The sequence below is a fragment of the Buteo buteo genome, chromosome 10, assembly GCF_964188355.1.
Source record: "Buteo buteo chromosome 10, bButBut1.hap1.1, whole genome shotgun sequence".
Classification (NCBI taxonomy): Eukaryota; Metazoa; Chordata; class Aves; order Accipitriformes; family Accipitridae; genus Buteo; species Buteo buteo.
In genome coordinates this window covers 34,731,232-34,758,310 of record NC_134180.1, presented here as the reverse complement: position 1 = coordinate 34,758,310, position 27,079 = coordinate 34,731,232, and the positions used below count along the sequence as shown (strand labels likewise).

The 27,079-nt window shown below is 52.5% G+C and overlaps 1 protein-coding gene across 3 annotated transcripts; it reads left to right on the top strand.

Annotated features, from left to right (window-relative positions):
• The first annotated feature begins 609 nt into the window (after nucleotides 1–609).
• Nucleotides 610–25,748, top strand: MOB3C (MOB kinase activator 3C). Of its 3 annotated transcripts, XM_075037046.1 has the most exons (6): nucleotides 1,184–1,213; nucleotides 1,806–1,866; nucleotides 2,363–2,526; nucleotides 9,833–10,332; nucleotides 19,701–19,903; nucleotides 24,189–25,748. In XM_075037046.1, the coding sequence occupies exons 4-6, from the start codon at nucleotides 9,915–9,917 to the stop codon at nucleotides 24,216–24,218; spliced, it is 651 nt and encodes a 216-aa protein (XP_074893147.1). In that variant the 5' UTR covers nucleotides 1,184–1,213; nucleotides 1,806–1,866; nucleotides 2,363–2,526; nucleotides 9,833–9,914; the 3' UTR covers nucleotides 24,219–25,748. The 3 variants fall into 3 exon arrangements, with proteins under 3 accessions (XP_074893146.1, XP_074893147.1, XP_074893148.1); XM_075037045.1 differs by having other exon boundaries at nucleotides 610–1,866; nucleotides 2,356–2,526; XM_075037047.1 differs by lacking the exons at nucleotides 1,184–1,213; nucleotides 1,806–1,866 and adding an exon at nucleotides 2,096–2,144.
• The last annotated feature ends 1,331 nt before the right edge of the window (nucleotides 25,749–27,079 follow it).

Below are 27,079 nucleotides of genomic sequence, written 5' to 3'. Positions count from 1 at the left end.
GCGTGCAGGGCGCTTCTCCTCCAGGTTTTACCTTTTCTGCAGAAACGTGCTGCAGGTGTGACACATCTCAGCCATCTCCCAAATAGGGACAGGCAGGAAAGCAAGGGGCTGCTGGGGTGGGCAAACCCTGATTCCCTCTGGTTCTGGCCCAAAGCGATCCGCTAGCAGCTGCTGGCTGATGCTATGGGCCCTTCGATGTCTTCTTTGCTCCTAATAAGATGCTGCTGCAGGTGACGAATAGTTTCTATTGCACCTGCACAAAACCAGTGCTGTGCTGGGCCTTGCACCAGTGCAGAGAGAGGGAGGAAAGGCGAGCAGATGCCTTGCTGGGAGGCTGCTGGATAATTGAGGGTGTTTGCCATGGCCGGGCCTGTAACTTTATTTTTAAAGACCGTCTCTGAACGTTGTGCCTCAAGTGCAAACCCTGGCATCACCTGTAGCTGAGAAGCCTCGTTATGGGGGAAGGAGTCCAGCTCCTCAGAGATGTGTCCTACTGGATGCACAGCCTGCATGGGGTCGGAAGGTAAATCCTTGGCCGCAGCAGCAGGAGAAGCCAGGCGGGATTTAGGGAGGCAAACCCTCATCCTAAACCCTCCTGCTTCACGCAAATGTACCCAGTGGCCAGATCCTCCTGCCGTCTCAGGCTGCCGGGTTTGTGGTTTCCTTTCTTACACTCCCGCTGCTCCTTGCCCCCGCCTCGTCCTGCGCCCTGGTCCCCAGCTCGCCCTATCACCTGCAAATACTTGGCTGAACCTGAGTTTCGCACACATGTAACCAAAGCCCAGAAACGCTTCCCTCACCAGAACCGTCCCGCTGCCAAACGATTTGCAGTCGTTTCCCGCGAGGCTAGCATCTCATCTCGCCGCGGCCGAGCCAGGCTGCTCCCCTGGGAAAGACACGCCGCCGTGCCACGAAGGGGACCCTGAGCGCCGGGGCCGTGCCACTGCCCCGCTGCAACACCCGGGAGCGTGACACGTGGGGTGCACCGCCGGTTTTACATCCCCACCCAGGAGTCTGACCCCGAAGCCGAGTCCCGGCCCGCGCCGAGCCATCCCACGCCGGCTGGCTGGCTGCTCCGCTCGGCGCTGAGCGTGCTGGCGCAGGCTTGCTTTCGCCGAGCTGTATTTAAATACCACAACGCGCTTTCAGAACTCACCCCACCTCCGAGACCGACAGAAAGTAAGTCCGCTCTGTGCAGCGAAAAGTTTTTCTGGTTGGTTTTTTTTTTTTTTCTTTCCCCTCTCTCTGGCTTTTCTGTTTTGGATGGCATCCAGCTTGGCCTGGCACTGAAAACTCTGGCTGATTTTTGCATGCGTGCAGGGGGGGGGAAGGATGGAGGGAGAGGGACTGTGCAAAAGACGGGAGGGCAGCGGTGGGGAGAAATACTGCGGGATTTCATCTCCTTTCCCCCAGCGTGCTGCTGTCCCGTGAAAGCTGGGAGGCAGCCAGCGGCACGGGAACTGCGCACCAAAAAGGACCTCAGCACCCAGGAATGGTGCGTGGGTGTGGGTGTGGGTGCCCACCCGTGAGCGTGTGCGCCCGGTGCGGTGGGTGGCGGGGGCCGGCAGGCCGGCTTCCCAGCGGGTTTTCCAGGGACAGCTGGAGCTGCCGGTGGGGTCAGGATGTGACATCACCGGCCGGAGAAAAACCCTCGGCCCCGAGTTTCTCTAACGAAACCCCGGCGAGTGCCGGAGCGCAGCGGCTCTCCCTGCCGCTGCCAGCCCCAAACCGCCGACAGTCCCGACGGGGAGCCTGGTTTGGACTTTTTTCTTCTTCATTATTTTTTTTTTTTTCTTTTTCCTCAGTAAGAGCAGAAAGTGCAGCGGAGGGATTTGGGGCTGGGAGCCAGTCATGCCAGGGGATGAGGTGAGTCCTCGGGGTGGAAAAAGCCAGTGCTGCACCCCCGAGGATGCTTCTGGGGTGCTTTTAAGCATGGGTTGGGCGAAAGCTGGTTTGGGTTAGCCTGGGAAGGAGCAATCCTTCACCCAGCCGGGGCACGGACGCCTGCAGAAGGCTCTTCCCCTTCCTCCGGCGTGTCTCAGCTCAGCTGCCAGTGTATAAATACCAAGGGAGCCTGTTTCGGGGATGCGGGAGGGTCCGGGAGCCGCCGGTGGTGGGGCAGGGATTAGTGCAGATGGCCGGCGGTGGGCAGGGGAAGGGGGGACCCGCAGGGGAAGGGGGGACCCACAGGGGAAGGCAGCACACGGCGTGGGCAGACACCCGTTTCCCAGGTGGGACGGTGCCAGCAGTGGCTTTGCCCGTGTCGGAGGGAGGGCGGAAAGTTGTGGGTGGGGGGAACTGGGTGGAGATGGGTTTTCAGCAGCTGGTTTATCTCTTTTCATCTTCTTCCCTGAGCTCGCAGGCCTGGAGCTCCCGGTGTTTGGGATTACAGCTCTGACGGTGGAATAATCACCCTTGGGACTGAACCAGAGCAGTCGGGCACCGTGGAGGCCGTTGGACACCTCTTTGCAGGGCTCCCAGCAAGTCACTGGTGGCAGCAGCGACATCCCTGCCCCCAGGAATGAGGTACTCCCAGAAAGCTCCCAGCTCTACTGCATATCACCCCTACAACGAACTGGACGTGCTGCCTCTAGCCTGGAGAGATGGGGCTTTGCTTTTCTGCTTGGAGGCATCTTGGGTGACTCGGGGAAAAACTTTTTCGGTGCCTTTGGGCTAGGCTGTGGTCCCCAGGGAGCTGCTGCTTTGCTGGTGGTGTGGCAGGGAGGTAGGGCAAGGAGCGGGACAGAGCGGGGGGACAGTGGGGACAGGCTGGGGGCAAGCCAAGGTGCGTGCGGTCCCCTTCCTGGAAGCTGTGCCGGGTCCGTTTTGCACGAGCTGGGGATTTCCAAGCGTTTAGGCGAGCCAGGGGAAGCACCAGCATGGCTCCCCAGCCGGGGAGCGGGGGGCTGAGTCCTGCTGCTGCTCTGGAGGTTCCTGCTCCGGAGATGGGTGCTGGGGTGCTCAGGGGCTGCCTCGGAGGACGCTCACCCCTCTTGTGGGTCTCTGTGGCACTGGGGGGGGGGTTTGTGCAAGGAGGGTTTGGCGGCAGGGAGACGCCGCTGAGAGCTCAGGGCTTCTCTGCAGCTCCCCCAGCCCGCGTGCGGGGCCTTGATCCCCCTCCCGGCATCTTGTCTTGGCTCGTTTCCTGGAATTTTCCATCGTTTGGGTTATATTTGGGATCGGCAGCCAATAACCCCGTTTCTCACGGACAGCCCAGCTGGGGCTTGGCTCCAGCAGGAAGCATTGAGGGAGCGGGGCCAGCACCCCAAGACCGTGCTCCCCAGCATCTTCCTTCTGTAGCCCCGCTTCCTTAGACGATTAAAACCAGACACGGCTATCGCAAAAGCTGGAAAAGAGGGTCTATGTTCCCTTCCCTGGGATAATCATGCACCCACAGCCCCTGCCTGGATTGGGGCTGGGGTGGCTGCAGTTCAAGGCTTGCTCAGGAGAAGCAGCCTTGGTCTTTGGGGTGCAAGTCCACCAAGAAGCAGCAAAGATGCTCTTGGACAGGTTGAAGACCGAACTTTGCAACGGGACTTCTCTGGAGCTTGAAAGGAACTCGGAGACGGGGCCGTCGAGTCAGCAGCCAGACAGTAACGCTTCCTAGAAGCAGCAAAAAGCCAGCAGAGCCCCAGGGCCAGCTGGTTTCTGGTCAGACTGTCCATCTGGAGGCTGGCTGGGTGTTTCGGGACTCTGGCAGACAGTAGCTGAGCTGATGCCTGCCCTGTTCCTCTTCCAGGGATGGGGCAGGATGAGTCTTTTACGCTGCCTGTGGTGGGGAGAAGGGAATCCCCTAAAGCAGGGAAGCAGAAGCAGACATCTGAGTGGCCGAAGGCAAGATGCCCCGGGGAAGCCCGAGGGGGATTTGCAGAGCTGGTAGTATTTAACCTACACTTTTCTCTATGGTGCCTGGAGCCACGTGGATCTGTGCTCTCCCTCTGTGGCCTTTTCCTAAAGCAGTGGGAGCCGGAGTCTCCCTGCGGATTGCCCACGGTGTTGGACCCCTCGTTGTGCTTTCCCGGCTGTCGCACCACCGGCGAGGGTTGGAGCGCACTGCTAAAGCGGCTGCCTGTGGTTTGCAGTCAGATGCTTGCGTGAGTGTGTAACTGTCTCGGGCCGGGTCCAGGGAGGATGCGCTTGGCACTGGAGCCATGGGAGGTGCCGGTGTCAGAGCCTTCCTCTCTCCTTAACCTCCACAATCACTAATGCTTCCCAGGGGCACTTGCAAAGCGCTTTTCCCCCTGAAGCCTTTGCTTTTGCAGCCCTTAATATAAAGGCAGGCTGGGGAGGGAGAGAGTTTTGAAATTGGGGAAACTGAGGCAGGGAGCACGGGACTGCCCCTGGTGCCCATCACCCTGGAGATAGTGGTGTGTCTGAATGATCCTTCCTGCAGGATTCTGACTAAAGCTTATTTGGGGTCAAAACCGGAGGTTTTCTTTAGTGACCTTGCCTCGTGCCTGCAGGACTAGGGGGGAGGAAGCCCCCCTCCCGCTGCTCTGCCTGCTTTCCCCTTTTGTTTTGCCAGTTTCTAAACAGACCTTTCAGAGTTGTTTTTAATTTACAACAAAGCCTTTGCCTTGCCGTGTTCCTCTGTGGTTTTCAAATGATAAAAAAAGAAAAAAAAAAAAAAAAAGAAGCTTAAGTAAAAAAACAAAACAACCCTCAAATCTGAAATTAGTGGCTTAGTTTGACCCTGAACTTACATCCCCCCCATCCAGTTCATTTCCTTTCATCTCTGGACCTGCCAGCAATCTAGGAAATCAGTTTTTCACGTGTCTCTGCCTGCTACATCCCCGGCAGCGGCTCTGCCTTGCCCTTGCAGAGCTTAACCCTGCGCTCATTTGGTTCTTGCTAAACCCGACTGAGTTTTGCTTCTGATGCTGCCGGTAAAAACAGGGGCAGGACTGAAGCCAGCAGCCTTCCCAGCTGTGGACGGGGTTTTGCGGCCGCTCAGCTGGGTTTGTAGCCAGCCCTCTGCAAAGCCGAAGCTATTTTGGGAGCGCGGATGGGGGTAAGCACCGAGCATGCCATGGCGTGGATGTCCCATGGGAAGCGGCGGCATCTTTCCACCCGGCAGCTTCACTTATCCTCCTCCGACCATCCTCGGCAGGGACGCGGGGTGACAGCGGGGAAAGTCTCCGGCTCCACAGCCACCCGCTTCACGCCCTGTCCGCTCCCAGGAGCGGGACGAGGTTTGATTTGGGGGTTTGCAGATGCTTCAGAAAGGGATGTGTGAGCCCCTGGGGTGCCGGCACCGCCCCGTGATGGGAACTGCGGCACGGTGAAGCGGGGTTGCAGCCTTTGCCAAGGCTCCTCTCCGGGGAAGCTTTGATGTTTGCACGTGGGAACCGAAGGCAGAGACCTGCAGGCTGCCGCTGCGGCACCGGTCCAGGTCCCGCCGGCACGGGCCGGCAGCGGGACGTGTACGGCCATGTCGTAGGGAGCTGCTGTCTAAGCTTGTTGAATGGCAGCTCGCCCTTCGGATTTCCCAAAACAGGCAGCGCGAGCGGCGATTTGAACTTGGATGGGTCTCCTCTCCCACCCCAAGCCCCAGTGGACCATGGCCTGATTTCCAGGAACGCGACAGCCCTGAACATCAGGCTCAGCTGAACTCTGCGCTGCAGCTAAACCTTGGAAGATCTCCCATTTTCCGTCTCTTTACATGGATCTGTCCCAAATACTTGGCCAGCGATGGAAGAGTACCAGCCGAGTCGGATAAAGGTGGACACTGGGAAAGTCTGGTCTTGCCTTCGCTGCTGATGCCCTTTTCCACCAGTTAAACTCGGGATGTGTCCAGGTCCGTTCCCAAAGGACTTTGCTTTTCTTCCCAGAAAGCAGGGGCGGATGCTGGGTCCCTGCCTGAGGGGAAACTGAGGCATCAGTGACTTTGCAAAGCCTGTTTGCTCCAAGCCGGTACGTCCCATCTCAGTGCCCCAGCTGCAAGGGCCATAGCTGGTATTTCAAGCCTTGGTCCTGGCCTCCATGCAGCAATCTCCTTACGCTGCTCACATCCTTCCCTGCACATCAATCTCTCTGGGCAGTGAAAGCTTTGGGGCAAAGTAGAGAACAAATCTGTTCTTTGGCGCAGCGCCTGCCTCTGCTTCTTCGGGTCGTAAATCCCAGGATGTGTTTTTGGCTTTGTCTTAAATTTAACTTCTGGAGAACATTTTTCTCCAGTAAAGATTGACAAGGCTTTTTAATGACTTGGTAATTTGGTAGCGATGCTGGCAAGGATCCTGAAAGCAAAACCGCTCGCCTTACTCCGGCGTGCACTGCTGGCTGGGGAGCAGGGAGGCTGCAGTGCCATGCTGGCGTCCTGTGGGCTCGGGGGACAAGTCTGTTCCGAGCACTTGGGCAGCGATGGGTTTTGTTCTCCCATTCCCAGGAATCTCTAACAGATGCATGGTAGGAAAAACCTGGCAGATGTTTACCAGGTTTATTGCTCTTTTTTTTTTTTTTTTTTAAACTGGTGTTTTATTCAGTACTGAAGCATGAAGCACATTCCCACCTGCCTGATGAGTGAGAACAGCTTGCAGGGTAACACAGAGATGCAGTTGTGGATGACGCAGAGATGCAGTTGTGGGATGAGTTATAGGTCTGGCTTCAGGAGATGAGATGCAGAGCTTATTTCCCAGTGAGTGGCTCAATATTTGCAGAGGACTTGCAGTGTGAGGCACAGGAACAAGGGAACCCCCCCTGTATTCATGGAGAACTGATTTCATTGCTGATGGCCCCTGCAAGTGACACATTTGATGGGATATCATCTGCCAGGGTGGCTTCTTATGACCCCGGAACAACCCAGTCTCTGCATGGAAGAGCCTGCAAACAGCAATAGCTCCTGGAGCAGAGCGAATGGAGCTGAGGCCAGCAGAAACAGTGACACGGAGAAAGGTCTGTTGGCACGACTTGCCTTGCTGAAATCCCAGGGAAACCTCCTAGGTTAGATCCTAGTCCCTGTCTGTACTGATGTTCGCCCAGAGGGACTATGTGACCTGGTGGGATCGGTCCAGTCTAACACAGGGATAATAATTGAGTTGTTCACCCTCCGTCTAGCCGGCAAAGAGACCGAGGACACAGGCTTGTCGTGGTGCCACGCGATGCCCTTCCAGCCCTGCAGCGTGGCAGTCACTGGACTTTATTTGGGTGCTGGGCAAAGGGGCTGCTCAGCTTTGTCTGGGGTCTTGGACTGGCTGGGACGGGGATGAGGCAGCTGCAGGACCATTAGGAGGTTCTGCATCATCCCTGTCCTGGGAAGCTGCCAAGTGTCAGATGGGGAAATCCTGTCTTCTTGTTAGGGGCATGATTGTTCATTTTTGCTTATTTTAATGGCCTTTATGTTTCAGCCAGAGCCTTCTGCCACTGGCTGGTGACTGGAGAGAGAGAGGGAGGAAAAATCATCCATGGATGAGGGTATGGACAGCAGCAAGGCAGGGATAGCCCCATGTCCTGGCTTGGTGGCAGAGCCAGTTAGTGATAAGTCTTTGGGGGGGTGTGAAAGCACCAAAGGTGCTGCTGGCCCCCTCCCTCCCACGCTGGCCGCAGGGCCGGGCACTGCTCAGCCCCATCACACCTACCTCTATACGGGCAGACCCTGCTGGATGCCTCACTTACACTTCCTATGTTACTGGAGTAGGATCCCCATTGCAGTAGTTATATATAAATACATATGGATGTATATGTACATATTTTAGAAACTGTTATGCATTAGCAAACCCTCTGGGAAGCTTTTTTTAGAGGTGTTATCAACAGGATGTGCCTTGAGTATGTGACAGCCGGGTGGGAAGCCCCAGATAAGGGCTTTTCTTTACAGCCTGGCTGTGCCGAGAGTCCCCTCGAGAGTCCCCTCGCCTCCGCTGGGCTCCCTCGGGGCTGCTATACCAGAGACCCTTCCCCTCGGGACAAGTAGGAGTCATGACACGGTGCCGGCTCCCTCTGTCAGTTGGCATTTTGGAGAGCTTGTGCTTTTTTTTGAAGTGGGGAACAAGCTCTTTGACATGGTTGGAGCCAGCTGCTTGGGGCAGGGGAGGAAAAAGCATCCAAGAAGCATCCCCCAGTCATTGCCCTCTGGCAATAAATGAGGACAATGGGGCTGGAGCTATTAAAATCCCACCCAGCAACATGAGCTGGGGAAGGTTTGCAGGTACCCCAGTATTAAAGTCGTACTGCATAACATTGTGTGATGACTGTGACCCCTTCCGTGGGGCAAAAAGTACCTAATAATGTACAGTTTCAGGTCTCCTTGTACCTGGGTACAGCAGAGAGTGGTGGGATTTGGTACCACCATGCTGTGAGCTACGTGATGGTGGCAAAGCAACGCTCCAGCCTGTGGGAAAGGCTGTGGTTAGTGCCCTAATGGTACTGGTGTTGGGCTTTCCTCCCACACCAGGGTTTGCACCCACGCCAGGGTTTTTCCCCACAGCCACGTGCTGGCTGTGGTGTAGAAATCCCCACCGGGCAGATCCTGCCCGTGCTTGGGGTGATCAGTAGGTCCTGCCGTCTTCCAGTGATGCCTCAGTAGGTGGGCTTTGAGGGGAGCACAGGGTTTCTCTTGCAAGGTGTTTAGCTGGTCTCTGCTGGGCAAAATAGGATCTGCCTGTGGCTCGGGACTAAGTTTAGAAAAGAGAGTTTATTTAGCAAGCTTTTTGCTAAAAGCTGTCTTTTTAACGATGAATGTGCATCCAAGTTTTGCTTAGGCACCATTCCCTCCTGCTCATGACTTTGGGTAAGTCACTTCCCCTTTCCGTGAATCTTTTTCTTCCTTTTTTTTTAACTCTTTCTCCATCTCCTCCTGTCAGGGGGAGGCTGTTGGAGGACTTTCTCTTCCCTAAGCCTCAGCAAAGCATTTAGCACAAGGGGGCCTTGATCTCGTTACCACCACTGGTGATGTGTGCAGGTAATGAAATGCACAATTTCAGCCTGTGCGGGACAGCCTGGGGCGGATGGGGTTTCCACAGAAGCTTCAGGGAGGAAAAGGAAAAAAAAGGGAAATACTGCAGCCCTTGTCTGTGCTACTAACCGCGGGCAGGAAGGGGTGAGCTCAGAGCTTTGCTGAGCTGTGACTTCCAGACCGAGTCACCCGAAGCATCAGCTCTTTGTCACCCCAAGGGCTCCTGTGTGCATTGTGTGCCTGCCTGGAGGGCCGCATCCTGGCACGTCCCGTTGCTGTGCTGCGCTGCCGTTTCCCTCCTTCGGATGCAGGTTTTGTTCTTTTGGACAAACACACGGGGCAGAACAACAAAAATAATCCCCCCTTTTCCCATTGATCTCGGCGCTGGGGCTGTGTGAACCAGCGGCCAGCTGCGGTCGCAGCGCGGTCCCCAGGGCATCGCTCGCCAGCCACCGCGGCAGGGTCAGGGGTTATTTGTACTGAGAAATTCCTGGGAAAGGGATGCTTCCCCTTTGCTGGAAGAGGAAAGGGCTACCAGGTTGGGACTGCCCGGGCTGGTGAACTCTGCTGATATCGCGGCTCTCAGTTTATTGCAGCAGTTATTGATAAAAGCCCGGGAGGTAAGAGGCTGGCTGAAGCCCACTGAGCTCCTGGCGTGCTCGGGAGGGAGGATGGGCTCTGTCTGCCATCAAGCCTTGCACGGGGCGCTTGTGGTGATGCTTGCCCTCTCTGGTGCCAGGAGCTGCTGTCTGAGGTGTCAGCAGCGGCTCCAGGTCACCCTGGTGGGTGTGGAGGGGCCAGGAGCTCACCCCAAATCTCTGTCCCCACGTGCTGCCAGAGCAGCAGGGCCAGCCAGCATCCTGGTGCAAACTTGTCCCTGGGAGCGTGCCCCCGCGTGCAGCTTGGCTTCATATGTGACTGAAATTTGTCTCTTTCTCCTCCCAGGATCCTCCACCCCTGAAGATCCCAGCCTTGGGTTTCACATTGCACCGAGCCTCTGTCCTCACCCTTGCCGGCCCTGCCCACGATGGCGTTGTGTCTCAAGCAAGTCTTCAACAAAGACAAAACGTTTCGTCCCCGAAAGAAGTTTGAGCCGGGCACCCAGCGCTTTGAGCTGTACAAGAAAGCCCAGGCCTCCCTCAAGTCTGGGCTGGACCTGAAAGCAGTGGTGCAGCTCCCTCCCGGCGAGAGCATCAACGACTGGATCGCTGTGCACGTGGTGGACTTCTTCAACCGCATCAACCTCATCTATGGCACCATGTCGGAGTATTGCACGGAAAAGAGCTGCCCCATCATGTCCGGTGGACTCAAGTACGAGTACAGGTGGCAGGACGATAGCAAATACAAGAAGCCGACCAAGCTGTCGGCTCCGCAGTACATGTGTATGCTGATGGACTGGATCGAGATGCTCATTAACAACGAGGACATCTTCCCCACCAGGATAGGTGAGTGTGTTCTGGTTCTTTGCGAGAAGGCTGGGATTGTAACCGGTGCAGGTTCCCAAACCGCTGGTGCACCTCAGGGTTGGTGTTGCCAAACTTTGCAGTCCCAAGGATCGTGGCCTTTCCTGTTCCAGGTGTTCCTCAGTGTCTGTCCCACACCCCTTTGCTGCAAATGGAGCTTGGGATTCCTTGTCGTGCTCCTAGGGGATGTGGAAAACAATGTTCTCCTTTTCTGTGCTTGAACTTTTTCCAAGTATTCTGTGCTTGTGAGAAATGAAGGCTGGTAGGTCATCAGCTTCCTTGCCCTTCCTCAAGAAGCTGAGCCACATCCCTGCACCGTGCTCTTCTCTCGACTAATCAACTCAATTTCTTTCTGGTTTTCCAGGTAGGTTCATGGTCCCAAGGTCTAACCCTCATTCCGCTTGCTGCTTCACTTCTCAGCTCCTTTCTACCTCTGCTAATCCATCTCAGCCCTGATTATACATCACATCTTGCTATTTAGCTGAGGCATCGCCTGAGCAGAGATGCCTGTCCCCAGGATCTGGCCTTTGCAGCTGCCAACCCCCAGGGTGTACGATGCACCCCTTCAAAAAGTTTGGCCTTACGAGCTTGCAGCAGCTGCCAAAGGCAACACAGCTTGCAAACTAACCCCTCTGCTGCTGACCTGCAGTGCTTGGCAGCTGCCAGGGCTGATATTAGCCCTGCTACTTAGCTGCTTTCTTACTGTTTGGGGAGATGAGTTCAAGGGTTGCAGCCGATGTGTTGGCCAAAACCTGCAGGTAATTGCTGCCGCCTTCCCCTCGCCAGCTTTCTGGGACAGGCTGGGTAGCGCAGTGCCGGATCCTTGTGCCGGAGGACAGGCAGACAGGCTGCCTTTGGGGTGCACGGGAGAGTCAGCCCCTGGGATTCACCAGGGGCATTTGCTGTGCCATGGAGTCATCCCTCCCTCGTGGGCTCAGTGGGCTCCACACATCCCCCCGCGGATGGAGGAGGCTGGAAGTGTGGCTGGCTGACAGCGTCGGCGCAGGATGCTCCGTTCTGGCAGCCCCAGTCCCTAGTTGGGGACAACAAAGTCCCCGTTGATTCTGGCTGCAGCTGGGCACAGGCTCGCTGCTGCCAAGGGGCAAAACGGCAGCCACAGGGTAGGATCCGTCGTCTTCTTCCCAAGGCGGCTTGTTCCCAAGGAGAAGTTCTGCACGCCATTCAAAGCAGGGATGCAGATGTGGATTTATTCTGTTTTCCCTCCAGAAAGGACAGTGTTCTGGTCCAATTTCATGCCTTTCAGGTGGGATTTGGGGTGTGATGCTGCTTGAAAGCTGCTCTGGGGAGTCGGGGCTACAGGGAGTCTTAACACAGCAGAAAGCAGGCAGCCACGGAGGGATGGTGGCATCGCAGCACCCTCCCCTCTCCCATGTCTCCGTCTGAGGTGCAAAAGCCAAGTATAGTCGTGACCCTGCTGGTTTTCACTCCATTTCTGGCACTTCTCCCTCCGAGGTGTAACACATCCCGATGTGGGGAGGAACGGCTGGTGCCTCTGGTTTCCACTTCTCCTTTTGTTTTGGTGCGGGGGGAGTTCAGGGTGAGATCTGGGCAGGCTGCAGGCGGTCATGGGGCAAACCCTTTTTTTTCTTTTCCAAAGCCATTCCCAGGGCCCCTCTTCCAAGCCCCTTTATTGCGGGGAGCCTCGTGTCCCCGAGTGACTTCAGTCCCCTTGCTGGCGTGTCTTGGTGGTTCTGGCCTCACACATGCGAAAGGGAGCTTAGCCTGAGATTGCACTTTAAAACGCACGACAGGCTGTTATGGGAGGCAGGGGGAGGAGGGAGCCCGTGGCACTTTGTTGTCAGTGTGTCCCCAATTAACTGCCTTTCACCGGCCTGCCTTGTGCGCTGGGTAATTGCTCGGCAGCTCTGGCATTTCAGAAGATGGAGGTGTTTGGCCGAAGGGAAATGTCACATCCGCCGGTTCCTGACGGGCTGCTCCTCGTCACCACGCCGGATGACGGGGGAGGCTGGGGGACGCGCAGCAGGGAGGGACGCAGGGCTCGGGGACAGTGGCCAGGGCGAGCAAACGGAGATGCTCAGCCTCCCTCCTAAAAAGCCATCCCCTTGGGAAAAGACCTAGGACAAGGGGAATAAGGCACCAAAAGGACACAGGGAAGATGAGAGCTGGTTTAAGGAAGGGAAAGGAGTCTGATGAGGCAATGGGGAAATTATAAATTTCATGCTTTGGAGTTGCGGTGAGGCTCTTCAGTATTAGCAGCAGAGACAGGATTTAGCATGAAGGTTTGTTCCACTCCTGCTTGTACCAGAGAGATCCACCGGCATAGCTGACCACCACCTCAGCGGGTGTTTCATGAGCTGTGTGTATCTCAGCTTTCCCTCCTGGCCCCTCTTTGCCATATGCAATAAAACTGTCCCAGCACAAAGATTTCCCTGGCTAAGGCTACCTGACCACAGACAAAACAGACTTTTCTATTTTCGTTTCTGTTTTTTTTAGAAACAGTAAGTGTTCCCCAAACTTGCTAATGTTGCCTGAGGCTAACCTCAGCATCCTTCTCCATCCAAAAGCTACAAAGCCTGAAGCAGCACATGATTCAGCAGGGCTTGCTCATGGCTGTCCTGACAGTTAAGGGAGAGGTATCTCATGGGTCAGAGGGGGGAAATCCTTCACCCGGGGATGAGAGGCTCAGCTGGAAATGAGCAAAGATGCTTCACTGGCTTGTGGGCTTACAGGGTCCTTTGGCATCATGGGGGAGACCTTGGCTGGGGTAAATGGGCACAACTTCATTGACCGGAGCAGAGCTGGGCTGATTTGCACCACTAAAGCATCTGGTCCTTCAGCACATGTTAGAGGTGGGAGGCGAGCAGAGCGACCCGGTTGACAAACACATTTGGTTTAGCCAAGCTGCGTGATGCAGAGCTTGTGCCGGCTCTGCAGCGAGGCCAGAGGGGCAGCTGTCATCTGAAACAGCAGCAAGGGAGCCCGATGCCAGCAGACAGCTTGTGACCTGGCAGAGTCCCAGCAGGACCGCAGCCCTCGGATGGCACGCTTGCACTGGGAGAAAATCCCTACGGTGGTTTAATGGGGCCGGGGGGGCTGCCAAGCAGCAAGGGTAAGGGGGAGATACTGCATCTTCCCTATCCCCAGGGAAATCCACCTGTAGGGCTCAGTCCCTCTTAAAGGCTTTGCCGTATAATCCTTCTTCTGGAGTGGAAAACCTGTTTGTCTGCTGGTCAAGACAAATCCCTGCATGGGGTGAGCTATGCCAACCTGATCGCTATAAATCTACAGCGGCAGCAGCTTTCCCAGACGACCCATATCAGTTTGCATGTGCTAGCGCTTTGTTTCCACTGTTCCAACCAAAGTAGCTGTCCTGAAAAATACATTTAAATGGAGAATAAGCATCGTTCCCATGCAGGGAAAAGAATAAATGATTCTACAGGTGTATTTCTACCAGCTGGTAAAACTATATCAGCAGATTTCTTCAGTGAGTGGCCACATGAACAAATTATGACCTGGAAAAAATCGGCTACTCCCGGTAATTGTTCTGCCCCGTGGTGCCTGGTTTTAGGGAGCTGCTGCTGGGCAGTAGCACGCCGGGGAGAAGGGTTGGGTGGATGGGGTTTGCAGGGCCCGTGGCAGTCAGCTGCGTCTGCACCAGTCAGCCCAGCATCAGGCTGCCGGCTGCACAGGCCAAGCGTCCTATGTCAGCACCACCGCGGCTGCTGAAACCTCTCTGTTATTAAATCAGTGAGGACGCAGGGTTTGGACCAGACCCAGCGCCGGAAACACCCCACGCTCTCTGCCAAATATGCCTGCAGCTCTACAGAGCATCAGTCACAGGAGATTTTGGAACAGTTCTTGGAAAGCTTTTCAAAACTCAAGCTCTGCCATTGAAGAGTGGTCCCAAAACAATTACAAAAAAAAGAGAAAACTTGGTGCAAAATTATCCAATACTTTCTCCCTGTAATAACAGAAGAAAAATGTTCTGAATTCAGCTAATTATTGCCTTTCTCTCAGCTGGCTATTTTTTACATGATTTGTCTTTTTTTTTCTGCCTATTTTCTTCCAAAATTAACACCACACCAGCTTGCAGCTGCCACCATGCCATTAGTTTTAAATGGGGCTTTAAAGACTTATTTTTAGGAAAAAATTAATCACCAAACACCACGGTGGCCAAAATGGAATTGAGAAATAATGACAACAACAATAATTCATCACATAATTCATTGAATTACTGCTTTTGCGGAGGAAAAAAATACAATTGCCAAGAAGCAAAATAGCTTCCCAGTACTGATTCATCATGAAAAAATTAAATTGGCTGGAGCGTGAGGGTTAGGGGCGGGAGAGATGGCAGGAGAGATCCAAGAGCCGTTTGCAGTCCCTTACCATAAGCGCAGGCACTTTGTTACCTCTCATTTTCATTTCCTTTTACACGTGGTCCCACATCGTTTCCTTATGTTTTGAAGCAATCGGCACAGAGTGGGGAAAACAGATTTCTCGGAGCATTAAATCACATCTTGGGATTTTCAAGCAAAACATCCGAGATAAACTGAAGGTACTAATTCATATCAGGGCTGTGAGTCACGCCGCTCGCCACAGCCCTGGCTGCATTACAGTGAGTGAAATTGTACCTGCTGGACTTACAGCTTTTGCCCTGGCTTGGAGCATGGGTAAGGCTCAGTCTTTTCCGCCACCGTGGATGGCTGCTCTGCTTCACTCCTGGGCCTGGGCTGCATTTCTGCCCTCGGACAGGCGATGCTCCCAGCCTCCGGCTGTCTGGTCTGTGTGCGGCGTCTGGGTAGCACAGCTTCTGATCACGGGTGGAGGAGAAGAGCTGACCTTGTGTATAAATCTTTTTTCCTGACACCTGAGCAAGTTCACGTTGCATCCTGTGGTCCCCTCCTCATCACTCATCATGCAAGAAGAATCAGAGCGGGGCTACTGCCTGCTAGATTGTGGGTTTGCTGCTCCAGGGTTGCTGGATGGTGAATTAAATGTAAAGGTAATTTGAATGCCTTTAAATCAGCCCAGGTGGGTTTTGTGGTGTTCTGCTGTCCCTTGAGGCAGCTGGGACCGGCATCAGTGGGACGCACTGGCATGGCGCTGCTGGGTCCCCGTAGGTGTGTAAGGCTGGGGAGGGTGAAGCAAACCCAAGCAGCACCACCCTGCCAGGGTGGTGTGTCAAAACTTGGGGCTCCCTCCTGACTTTGCCCTGGCCTGCCATACTCCTGCTAACAGGTCATCTCAGCCACGCAGGCTCAGTCCCACCAGCCTCACCCCTTCATCTCACCAAGCTGCTACTCCTGCTGCTTCGTGCCACCATGCACCAGCTCCGAGATGGAGGAAGTCCCCCAAGCAAGGGCCACCGCTGCCCCACTCCCGAGTGCCGTTTATCGGCGCACTGGCCACTACTGGGCTCTCTCTGCTGCCAGCTCTAACGCTGCTCTGCCTGACCCAGCCTGGCAGGGAGGTGGGAACCACAAAGGGAGCAGCCTGCCACCCTCCCTGCTTGGGCAACGGGCCCCATTGCTCCCCGCTTGCTGTCACAGTGACCCCTCCGAGCAGCCAGGACAGCTCCAACGTGAACGTACAGGAGCCTGGCTGCTCCGTTTACAGCTAAACATCTGCAGGGGCAGGATAGGTGTGCGGCCAGCGCCGAGATCCCCGTCTCAGGGCCTTCCCCTTGCTGGGACGTGCTGGCTGCAGTGCGTGCCTGGCTGCAGGGAGGAGGCACAGCCCGCGCTCGCCGTGTCCCCTTGCGTGCTGGAGAGGATGTCGCACGCGGTGTCTGCTGGACGTCCGCTGCGCCAGCAGCCGTGACCCAGGGCGAGCCTTATTTGTGCCGGATCTTTCTGCTGTTCCCCCCAGGGTTGGTTAGATGCAGCCTTTACTGGAGAGCCCTTTCCTTTCAGCTCTGGGCGAGGGGTTGGGGAATTTCTGCACCTCCTCACCAATGTGGCCAGTGCCTGCTGCAGCTGCTGTGGGTTGCCTTCCAAGTCAGCGGAGATCAGCAGCGAGGCACGACTGCTGCTGGAGGAGGCAACCTGCTTATCAGATATCCGCCCTGCTTCCTTCCCGTGGGGAAGCGCTTTGATCAACAGGCGCAGGTCCCCGTGCCAGACGCGGGGTCCAGTCGAGCATCCGCAGCCTGGACTGAGGGTCCTGGCACAGGAGGCGCAGCCGTGGCTGCAGCACAGGGAGAAGAAGCAGGACCCGATGGCCCAGAGCTGTGCTCTGCCCTGGGCATGTGTGCGAGTGAGAGGGGTGATGTGGGGAGAAGGAGCCAGAGCCGGACGCCAGTGATCCCTGGACCCAAAGGACCATAGCGGGTGGTGGTGTCATGATGTGGTAGGGTGATGGGTGACCAGTGGGAGTCCACTGGTGACAGCCAGCCACCACTACAGCCTGGCCGTGTCTGAAGGGGATGGCCACACACTGACACCTTGTGATGGACACAAAGAAGAGCAGCCCAGCTTCACCTCCCAGCATCGGATGCTGCTGCGGGGTTCATGTGAAAGCACAGTGGTGGGGTAGCCCAGAAGGGTACTTGTAGGTCCTGGCAGCTTGATGATATCCTTCCAGGCATCACTGGGTATAGGATAGCTCCCATAGTTGCTGATGGCCACGAGATTTGGACAGGGTAGATGACCTTTAAAGGTCCCTTGCAACCTAAACTATTCTATGATCCTATTTTTTATGCCAAATCTCTGTTCCCTGATGCAGAGCTGCTTTTGGAGAACCCAGGATGTAGCTGGAGGTGTCTCCCCTCTAACTCTCTCAGCTGCCAGCATGTCCATGAAGACTTGCTGGTAACTGATTTATAGAAAAAGACAGTTCCTGGCTAACCTCAGGACAAAAGCAGTGGAAAGCCACTTGTCACCATCTGCCAGCTCTGAAGGTGGTTCATCTAACAGCAGTATCTGGACCATAGATGCTATCAGCCCTGGGAGTCTGAGATCCTTTTGATCTGCTGTTCACTGTCTGATTTTGTTTCTTTCTTAGCTCAGGACTGGGCTGAGGTTTGCTGCTTTCCTTCACTATCAGTCTTTGCAGTTTGGTGATAAACTCCCGTGGCTGGTCAGGTCTGATTTCTTCCTCGTGGCCTCCTTTGACCAGAGGAGGCACTAGGCAAGTGGGACGCGTGACAAACTGGTGGCAACAAACACGTTGCTGTCTGCCTGCTGGCACCTTGCTGAGTTCCCAGCAGCGACTGCTTGCCTCTGGTCCCGGGGAGACAGGCTGTTCAGAACTGTGTATTCCCCAGCCGGGGCTCGGCAATGTGCGCTCATCAGAAATTACTTGCCGTGATTAATTTTTCTTTATTAAAAAAAAATATTTCTTGACTGGTTCTTCAAAGCTGGTCTGCAGGGACCACCCTGATGGCATGTCTGAGTCCCCAGCTGGGTGATTATGGCTTTTATTTGCTCCGCAAGTTCTCACTCAGTGCAAAAAGCTCAAATGAAGCCGTTGATAAAGCATCATGTCCCTCCTGACTCCAAGGAAGCCTGGAGATCTCTCTCTCATCCCTGCCCTTATCAGACTGGCAGGCAAGGAGAGCCCCACAGCCAAGGGTGCGGGGCAGAAGCAGATCTCCAGTACCATCTCTCATCTGCTGGCATGGGGAGAGCCTGGTTGTACTTTGCCAGATGTGAACACCTTTCCCAGAAAGTCCTAACGGGATCTGTTAGAGCCAGCAGTGAAACAGGTCATGCCGAGGTCCCTGCTGCAGGAGCAGCCCTGGGGCTGCAGCCTGCTCCTGGTTATGCAGAGCAGCGGCTGTGAATCAGTCTCAAAACCACCGCTCTGTGTTTGTGTGATGCTGAGCCGAGATACGTGTCCTCCTCCCAGCGGTGGCTGGGACATCCACCTGTGGCACTGGTACACGAGCTTCTGCCCTGCCTGCTGCACCCACGCTGTGCACAAAGCAGAGGGAGACTGGGCTGGGCTGAGGGTGCCTCTGGTTTAGACCACAGATCGTTTTTCTCTTACGAGTACTGCGATACTGAACCCAGCACCTGCCGAACCCTGGCCGTTGAAAACACAGGCTGCACGCATGGTGTTGGAAGGACAGATCCTTTGCGTTTGCCACCCAAGGAGGAGAGGGGTATGGCACTGCTGCTGGGAAACAAAACTGCCAGGAGCCTTTGGGAAAAATAGTTTAATTGCCTAGTGAGGCTGATGAGAAAGATTCAAAGATAAAATTACCATTTTTAATTTTTTTTAGCTAAGAGATTTGCTGATGCTTTCCACAGCGCAAAATGTGTGAGCTGGCCATGGTTGAGCAGAGATTATTTGGAAAGATTTTTAAGAGGTTATGATGTGCTGCATTAATAAGAAGCAAAGGGAGGAGGCTGGTACAACCGTGGGAAGGGAGGTTTTTATTTTGTTCTTTGCAAATTTGCATTGAATTGCTCAGGGGAGAGGAAGAAGCTTCAGGAAAACAAATTCCAGTTGTTTCATTTTCCTCCTCCCCAGAAATATGTTGGGGTTTCAAAGACATGTTTCCTCTAGAGATTTACCCCAGGCTTGCTGACACTGACGGTATCACACCTCTGAGATTTTCACTGTGATAGCAGTGCATTAAGACAAGGATGGAAACGTAGAGTACGAAGTTGCATCCTTGTGTCCCCAAAATTGTGTGGGACAAGGCTAAAAGTATAGAACAATGTGTGGTGGGTCCCGTTCTTGAACAACCTGGGAGGATATCTCAGGAGGGAGCATCATACAGGTGCAATGACATTACAGCCTAAGCATCATTAAGATGGGCAATTTCTTCCTGTTTTAATGAGACATTTGTTTGAAACAAGGATCAGGAAAAAATGTAGAAACTCCACGTCTTTCTGCTGATGCATCAGAAGTGATGTTTGAGGGTGGGTGGAGGAAGAAAAACAGTATGAACCATGCTTTTGATTCAGAGCACCAGGGAAGGTATCTTTTCTGCTGGGAGGAGGTTTAGTTTTGTTTATGGACCTGGGAAAATATAATTTGACTTACGCTGTGCCTGCACAGGCTTGTAGGGGAAAGGCAGGGAGAGAGGGCAGAAGGATTCTCTCTGCCAGATTGCTCTGGATAGAGCCATATGTGGAGAGATGTGGCCTCCTCCACTGGATGAGAAATCTTCTCTCCTAGGGCAACTCCCCAAATCCTCAGACCATGCCTGTGTGAAATTGCTAGTTAGGCAATGAGGAAGTATGTGGGGAGAGCTAGATGGCAGGTATTGCCCCAGTGTAGCTGTCACCCTTGACATTAGCCAAGGGGATACTTCCTCATCATCTGTGACTGCCTGTTAAGTGTGACAGTGACATTTAAATACTAGCTGTTTTTTTTGGAAATGGTCAAATGGCTTCCAACTTGCTTCTGCTTTGCAGGTGTTCCCTTCCCCAGGCAGTTCCAGCAAGTTTGCACTAAGATCCTCACCCGCCTCTTCCGTGTCTTTGTCCATGTCTACATCCACCACTTTGACAGCATCATCAACATGGGTGCTGAGGCTCACGTCAACACCTGCTACAAGCACTTTTACTACTTCATCAGGGAGTTCAGCCTTGTTGACCATCGGGAGCTGGAGCCTTTGGTAAGGATGGCCCAGGGATGGGGAGGTGGAGGAGGTGAGACTGGCATGGGCTGAAGAGAGCACTAGTAGATTCAGGTGGGGGCTGGACTCTGAGCATTGCAGTCACCCTCTCTGGACAATTTCAGCTACTCTACCTCAGAAGCACACCCATGTTTTCTGTCCTGTAACCACCAGCCTTAGTCTTCTGAGAGAGAACTTCCCAGCAACAGAGGAAACCCTTTACCCTTTGAAAACCCTCCTTAAACTTTGCCTCTGCTGCCATGTCTATGAATTGCTCTTCAATATTCTCAGGACCACCGTAACATAGGGTCCCTCTATACTGTCTTGGTAGCCCTAATGCAATTTGCACATCAAAGCATTTCCAGTCAGTTGTGTCCACATGGCTTTCAGGGGTCAGATCTGAGCCCAAGTCTCCTCTCCACAGCCTTGAGTTTTCCTATTAGCAGACTAAGGTCCCTCCTTGAGATCCTAGTGTGAATTACAATGAGGCTGCAGGAAGGCAAGCCCCAACAGGACATGCAGCTCCAGACAACAGCTATAGAGGCCAAGCTGGAGAGGCCTCGCTGGAGCTCCAAGTTTCTCTGCAGCCTCCCTTGGGAAGCAATTAGCCAGGCAGAGAGTGAGAGTCCTTGAAAACAGCAGGACTGGTGGGAAGCAGAGGTCAGGCAGCTCAGGCACATAAACTAGAAAATGCACATAGTTAGTTTTGTAAGAGAGCCAAGTGTGTCACAGGCAAGGTTCAGTGTGGTCTGACCTAGGGAGGACATGTTGCAATGGGGAGAAGAATTAATAGGGAACCCAGTAGCTACCGTGCTACGATAAGGGCTGGGTTGCAGAAAAGGTTGTATCCAGCAGCAGAGAGCCAGGGAAGACCAAGAGGATTTAATCCCAGAGAGAGAAAGAGCTGAGAAAAGTCCCAGCATGAGCTGCCTGTTAAGAGTATCTGGGAGCAGGGTGGGGGGAATGCCCCTGCCCCTAAGTGCTTGACTCCTTCTCTGCTTTCATTTGTCTCAGTCAATTTGCTGCCTGTCTGCTCTGACCACAATTTGGGGTGATTGAGAGATGATGATCTAATCAGGGGAGATTTGAATGACAACAACATCTACATTAATTACTTTGCAGAGTTTGATTGTGACCTGTATTATCACAATGGCCCTCAGCTCCAGAAAATGGCAGCTCAGCATCATTCCGTCCTCTGTTAAGTCTTCCTCACCACTGCTCCTCATGACAAACTTCTTTAGCATTGATATACAGCCCATAATGGTGTCATCTCCTTTGACTGATGCTTGCTAATGTAAATAATTAGCACCTAACAGCCAAAGCAGAGGCTGACATTGCTAAATAGGCTTTCAATGCCAGTGACTCACATGCAACGTGAGATGATTTATGGGTCTGGATGAATCTAAGATGAACAGATTTTCCTGTGTGATGCAACCAGGGTTAAACTACAAGGAAATGAGACACATTTACCTCTGGTCTGTGTCTCATTTCTTGGTGTGCTCATTGCCTGGCATCCAAGCCCCAAGCAGACCCAACCACATGGGAGATCTCCTTCCCTCAGGCAACGACTTGCTGTAGGTGTGTATGAGAGTGTCCTGCCACCAGAGGACAGCTCTGTCCAGGATGCAATGCTGAGTTGAGGAGGGAGGGAAAAGTTGCTGCAGCTTATGAACAACTTTCAAAAACTGAAAATGGTCCTTCTGGCCATGCTGTTACCCCAGGGAGGCTGCAGCTTGACACTGCCATCAGTCCCAAAGTGTGCATGAGTTAGGATTGATCCAGTAGCTTGCAACAGCATTTCTCTCTGCTGCAGGCAGGGAAAGCAGTAATGGGAAGTTTCTTCATGCACATCCCAGGGGCTTCCCAATGAGCCCCCCAGGAGCCTGGTGTGGCTCCAGTTCATTGTGCTGTGGAGCATGCGGGGAGCCCGGCGTTCATGCTGTTCTGGCTTTGCTTCAGCAGCAGCTGTGAAGATGCACAAAGAGTAACATCCAACCTCTGCAGCACTTTACACTTCACCTCAGTCCTCTTTCCTGTGGCTAGTTACTCTCCCCAGTCCAGGGCAGAGCACTAGTGACTTGCTTTGCTCATTCCCCTTCTCACTGGGCTGCACCATAGCTGTTGCCCTGCTCCTAAGTGTTTTTAAGTCCTGAAGGATTCATCAGCTGGTTTGACACTTAAGCAAGAACAGACAGTGCATTGCATCTGCCTTCATTTTAGGCTAAGACTGCAGGGTTTAGTTTTCGCAAGTTCTCAAGGTTTGTGGAAAGGCTATAATCTCTCAGTAGGGATGAGATGAACTGTCCTTGAGAGGTTCAGTCTCTCTTGACTGCCTTATGAGCCCAGACAACTGTCCTAACCTTGCATTTAGATGACCAGAGTTAGTTCACATGAATCCCATTTCAGAGGAGACTCCTGTCTGCAGAGGTGCCCGTTCCCTGCATGTGACTATGGAAAGCCACCAAGCATGTGGAGGGAGCACATCTGGAGCAGGACAGCAGGTCTGAGTGCTGTATTATGGCTGGAGCCTTCCAGATGTGGGCTTTCTACTGAGAAGCCCCAGTTTTCAGATTTAGGAGTAAGAAGAAAGAAAAAACCAGCACCTCCCCAGCCAGAAAATGTCCTGCTATGCCCAAATATCTTAGAAAAATTACAGGGATTGTGGGATGAAGGAGTTCTTGGTTTATAAGCTTGCCTCTGGCTGAATCTCCCTTTGCTGCCTCAGTTTCCCTTTTGTCAAGCTTCTTTGGGATGTGATTTCTTAGCAGCAAATCTTGGGAGCTGAGAATGAGATATAGATCCTTTGTACAGGCAGAACTAGTGAAAGGCAGTGATTCACTCTTAACAAATCAAGAAATACGGGGGCAGAGAGAAGCTGTGCACTTGCTTCCTTGACAAGGGCAGGTCATGGTGCCGGGCAGCAGCACTGGCAGAGGTCCAGCTGGTTACGTACTAAAGCAGAGCTGTGGGGATTTCCAGAGTCTGATGAATGCCTTGGACATTTGGGGCCAGCCTGAGGAGCTCGCAGGCGGCTTGGCAGTCCACTGGCCACTCCAACCCATCCTATTCAAGGCTGCTTTTGTGTGTGGTGCTGTGCTAGTGGGATGGGCTGGATGCTGTTGCAAGAGGATGTTCACAGTCTTCTCACCCCCCCTCTTCTTTCTCCTTCCGAGATGTTTGCAAACACTTCCTGTTTGCAACATGATTTTGTGGCAGAGCATGGGCTTTTCATTTGATGGCACGATTCTGCACTCCAGTGATTTTGCATGTTACTCCTACAGAGAAGCCCTCTCTTTGCCACTCTCCCCTGATGGATTTTAAAAACAAAGCTCTCAGCACTGAAGAGCTGAGATTGCAGCATCTGTCCCCCTTGGTTGTATCACTAAAGGGCCTTTTATAGGGTTACTCAAGGGTCATCCTACTTTCCTAGTTCTCTTTTTTTCAGAGTTGCATCCTTCCTTCTCTGCAGACCAGTCCTATTTCGGATCTATTTTGGGAGTACATTTTAATGTGTAAACCTTTCTCTGGGGTGCGTGAGGGGGCCTGTGTGCACACGAAGATTCACAAGCCATGAATCTGATGAGAGAATCGCAGACTTTCCTCACTGCAGCAATGTACGTGATTTGCAAGCTATTAGTCGAGCTCCTTAAGGCAAGGACAAATACCATCTTCCACCAGCTGAAAGCTGGGCACCTTCCTAATGCAGCTACCATGACGCCATCCTGGCTAAAGACAACTGTCTGTTAGCGTAAACAGGGCTCGCTCTCACAGGAGGTTTCTGTGGCCCTCTGTTATTAGCACTCATTTGCGTTGCAGTGTGACCATGGGATCCCCTGCCAAAACCGCAGGTCCTTTGGGTGAGCTGTTGTCACCTCCTGGAGCGAGAGCCGGGAGCAGCTCCACGTCCCATCTTCCTAGGCAGCTGCAAACGGAGGCTCCGAGAGCGGCACCGCCTCGTCTGGCTGCTCTGCAGCTGAGTCAGGAGCAGGACCTGGATCTTTCAACATCTCAGCCAATGCTTTTTCCTTGGACTGCTCTCAAAGCTAGGGCATGGCCAAAAGAACTTTGTGCTACAGAGACAGAGGAGGATGCCAGGAAGGAGCTGCTGAGGCAGAGCAGTTCCCAGGAGGGCTGGCATGGGAAATAGAGAAACACTCCCCAAGACTCCCACGGTTGCTTCCTTGGGTTGTTTTTGGACACCTGCCAAACTGCCTGAGACGTCAGTCTACTAAAACCTGTCTTTTGCACTTAATGTTTCTTTCTTTTCTCTTCTCCTTCAACGCAGAAAGAAATGACAGAACGAATTTGCCACTGAAGCATTTTGGCAGGCGAACTCAGCCGGCTCATTCGGAGTCTGATGGGACAAGACACCCTGTGGTGGGAGACCTCTTCCCAAGGACTCGCTCTGGGCATTTCAACTTGATGAACTATGAACACTGCAGAAGAGCCTCTTCAGGCGAGGGCTGAATCCTAAGACTGCCAAGCATCTCTGGACAGATTTTTTTTTTTTTTTAGTAGAGCCCAGTCTCTGTTGTATGGCTCCTGTCCTAGAAAGCCACTGACTTACTGGAGATCGAGACAAGTTTGGTTGACTTTTGCACACTCTGGTTTCTAAGACTCAATCCCATGTCTGATAACATCCCTTCAGCTACCTTTCCTCTTGTTTTGTCCTCAGCTACACTGATCTCCAAATGTTTTATTAGTGATTCCTGCCCTGTGAGCAGCTGTGACCTTGGCTACCGAGTAATGCCTGCTACCTTTCCCACATGCAGTGGGTTTGTGATAACATCTGAGATCAGCTCTGCAAAGTTGGTGACATTTGATCCCAGCTGCCTTCATGTGGTTAGCTCCTGATGTACCGTTTTTAATCATGAGCTGTGAATGTGTTTTCTTCTGCCCTAATTCGTGCTTTACCAAAGGGACCATTTTTTCCCTGCAAAGAATATTTCACTGTTGGCAGAGGGGACTTCGTGATGTTCTAAGATGCATCCAACACTGCTTGGACTAATGGCAAGGTGGCCCCATGACAGAGGAGGTGAACTAGGCCACTTTTCAGTGTGATCAGCACATTCTACCTGAGAAGAGACTCAGGAAGTGGTGGAAAGGAACTGTTGCCAGAAAACAACATTTTCAACATGTCAGCATTTCCTGACATGTTTTCTTGGCTCAAGATCAACAGATGCTGGCTGCAGAAATTGTTGTTTTTCCATTATCCAACCCTACAGCATAGTAAATCATGTGAAGAAGGACTTTAAGAGACACCTAATCTACAATGTTCTTCCAAAAAAGCAAGATCAGTCCTTAAACCTTTTTGACCTTTTGAAAGCATACTACTGCTACCTGGTCTGTGCCATTATTCCCCTGAAAGGTATCACATCTCAAAATTTCTTCCCCTTCTGCTTGCAATGCCCAATAACTAGTGTTGTGTTCCCTGTGACATTTTTCTTTTGACAAGTGTTGAAGTCTTTTTTTTTTTTTTTTTACTGTTTTTAGGGAGTTGAAATCAAATTGTCTGAGCCACAGCATTGTTATGTTTGTATTTCCTGCCCTTTTTCTAGGAAAGTTTTGTATACCAGACACAGCTAATATTTATAATCTGGGCCTTGCCCACTTTTGGGGTAGGGAGGGGATGTGGCTAGAAAATGTAAATATTTAGGCCAACATTAAAGTGCACAAGTGAATTTTTAGTGCTCAAAGCACTTATTTTGTTGTGAAAATCTATTTTTTTTAATCTTGTGTACCAGATGTATATTTTTAAATGGAAATAAAACAGAGCAAAATGGACACAAAACCACCTGATGCATCATTCCAATATTTTCTGTGTAAAATAATAGTAGAAGTCCAAACATTTTTTTTCTGTTACTAATTAGAGAAACATTAATAATCCTGGTGTACTTCATTCTTCCCTGAATCATCTGTAGTAAGACAGGCATCATGAAAAAGCATCCAGGATAACTTGAAGAGTGGATTTCCCCTGAGAGTTTCAGCACCGATGGATCTCAATGCCATGTTGAGACCTCAGCTTGCATCTCAGAAAGTGGCTTGACATAAGCTAATGTTGCTGGTCTGCATCCTCCCCTTGCAGACTTTTCACCAGCATCCCACCTGAAGGTATTTTTCCAGCAACACATGGTGGTGAGTTTTACTCACTACTTTTTGCAAAGGCGGGTGGTTCCTGGGTCCTGGGATCCATGTTCCAGCCTATATATACATCATATACATCAGAACCACAGGCACTAATCGCTGTGTGGTGCAGAGGCAGGAGATGACAACAGCTCTATTGATCGGGAACCTTCTGTGTTTCTGAGGAGTGAGGCCTGGTTGGACTCAGTGCACAGGATCCTCTGGGAGCTGGTAAGGTTGGGGCTTATGGAGAAGCTGTCTCAACAGTGGGGTCTAAGGGATGAACTGATAGCAGCCTACAGCTATTTCAAGGTGAGGTACAAAGATGACAGAGTCAACCTCTTCTCAACAGTGGAAGATGGTGACACAGTGACCAACAGCCACAATCTGTGGCTTGGGAGGTTCAAATTAGACAACAGAAAAAAAAATACAAAAGGATGGTGCATCCAGTGGACAGATACCCAGAGAGCAAGCATTAACCATCCTCAGTTGAACAAGACTTGGTGTAAATAATGCCCGTGCACAGAAGCCTGCTTGTATTTTTGTCCTCCACATTGTCCTGTGGCAATGAGTTCCACCAGGTAATTATGCACTATGCATTACAAAAGGGGAGCGTAGTTTGTTTATTTTTTAAACCCATGCCTGAGCATTTCAGCCCTCCTGCTTTGGGAGTGTTTCCTGTTTACCTCCTCCACACCATGGAGCTCCTATAGATTCCTGTGGAACAGAAAGCACTATTTCTGAAAGATCAACCCACAGGCTCATCTCAAGCAGATGAGCACATTTAATTTAAAAAAGAAATTCAAAGGTCTTTATTATTATTATTATTATCATTATTATTATTATTCCTTCTTTTCTTTTTAATCTGGTTTACCCAAGGAAACAAAGCTCATGATTGTGTTGTGACAACTGCATCGTTAGTAACTCTGGAAGCACTACAGGAAGGGAAGACAGGGAGATCATTCACTACCAGAAACATCTTTCTGTCTCTCTCCAAGACACTGAGCTATTCCCCTGGTCTTCATCCATCTGAGTGCCTCCCAGCCTGGAGAG

Coding starts and splice junctions, on each gene's coding strand:
- MOB3C (XM_075037045.1), top strand. CDS start 9,915: ATGGCGTTGTGTCTCAAGCAAGTCTTCAACAAAGACAAAACGTTTCGT. Junction 10,333..19,700: donor CATCTTCCCCACCAGGATAG/GTGAGTGTGTTC, acceptor TCTGCTTTGCAG/GTGTTCCCTTCCCCAGGCAG. Junction 19,904..24,188: donor ATCGGGAGCTGGAGCCTTTG/GTAAGGATGGCC, acceptor CCTTCAACGCAG/AAAGAAATGACAGAACGAAT.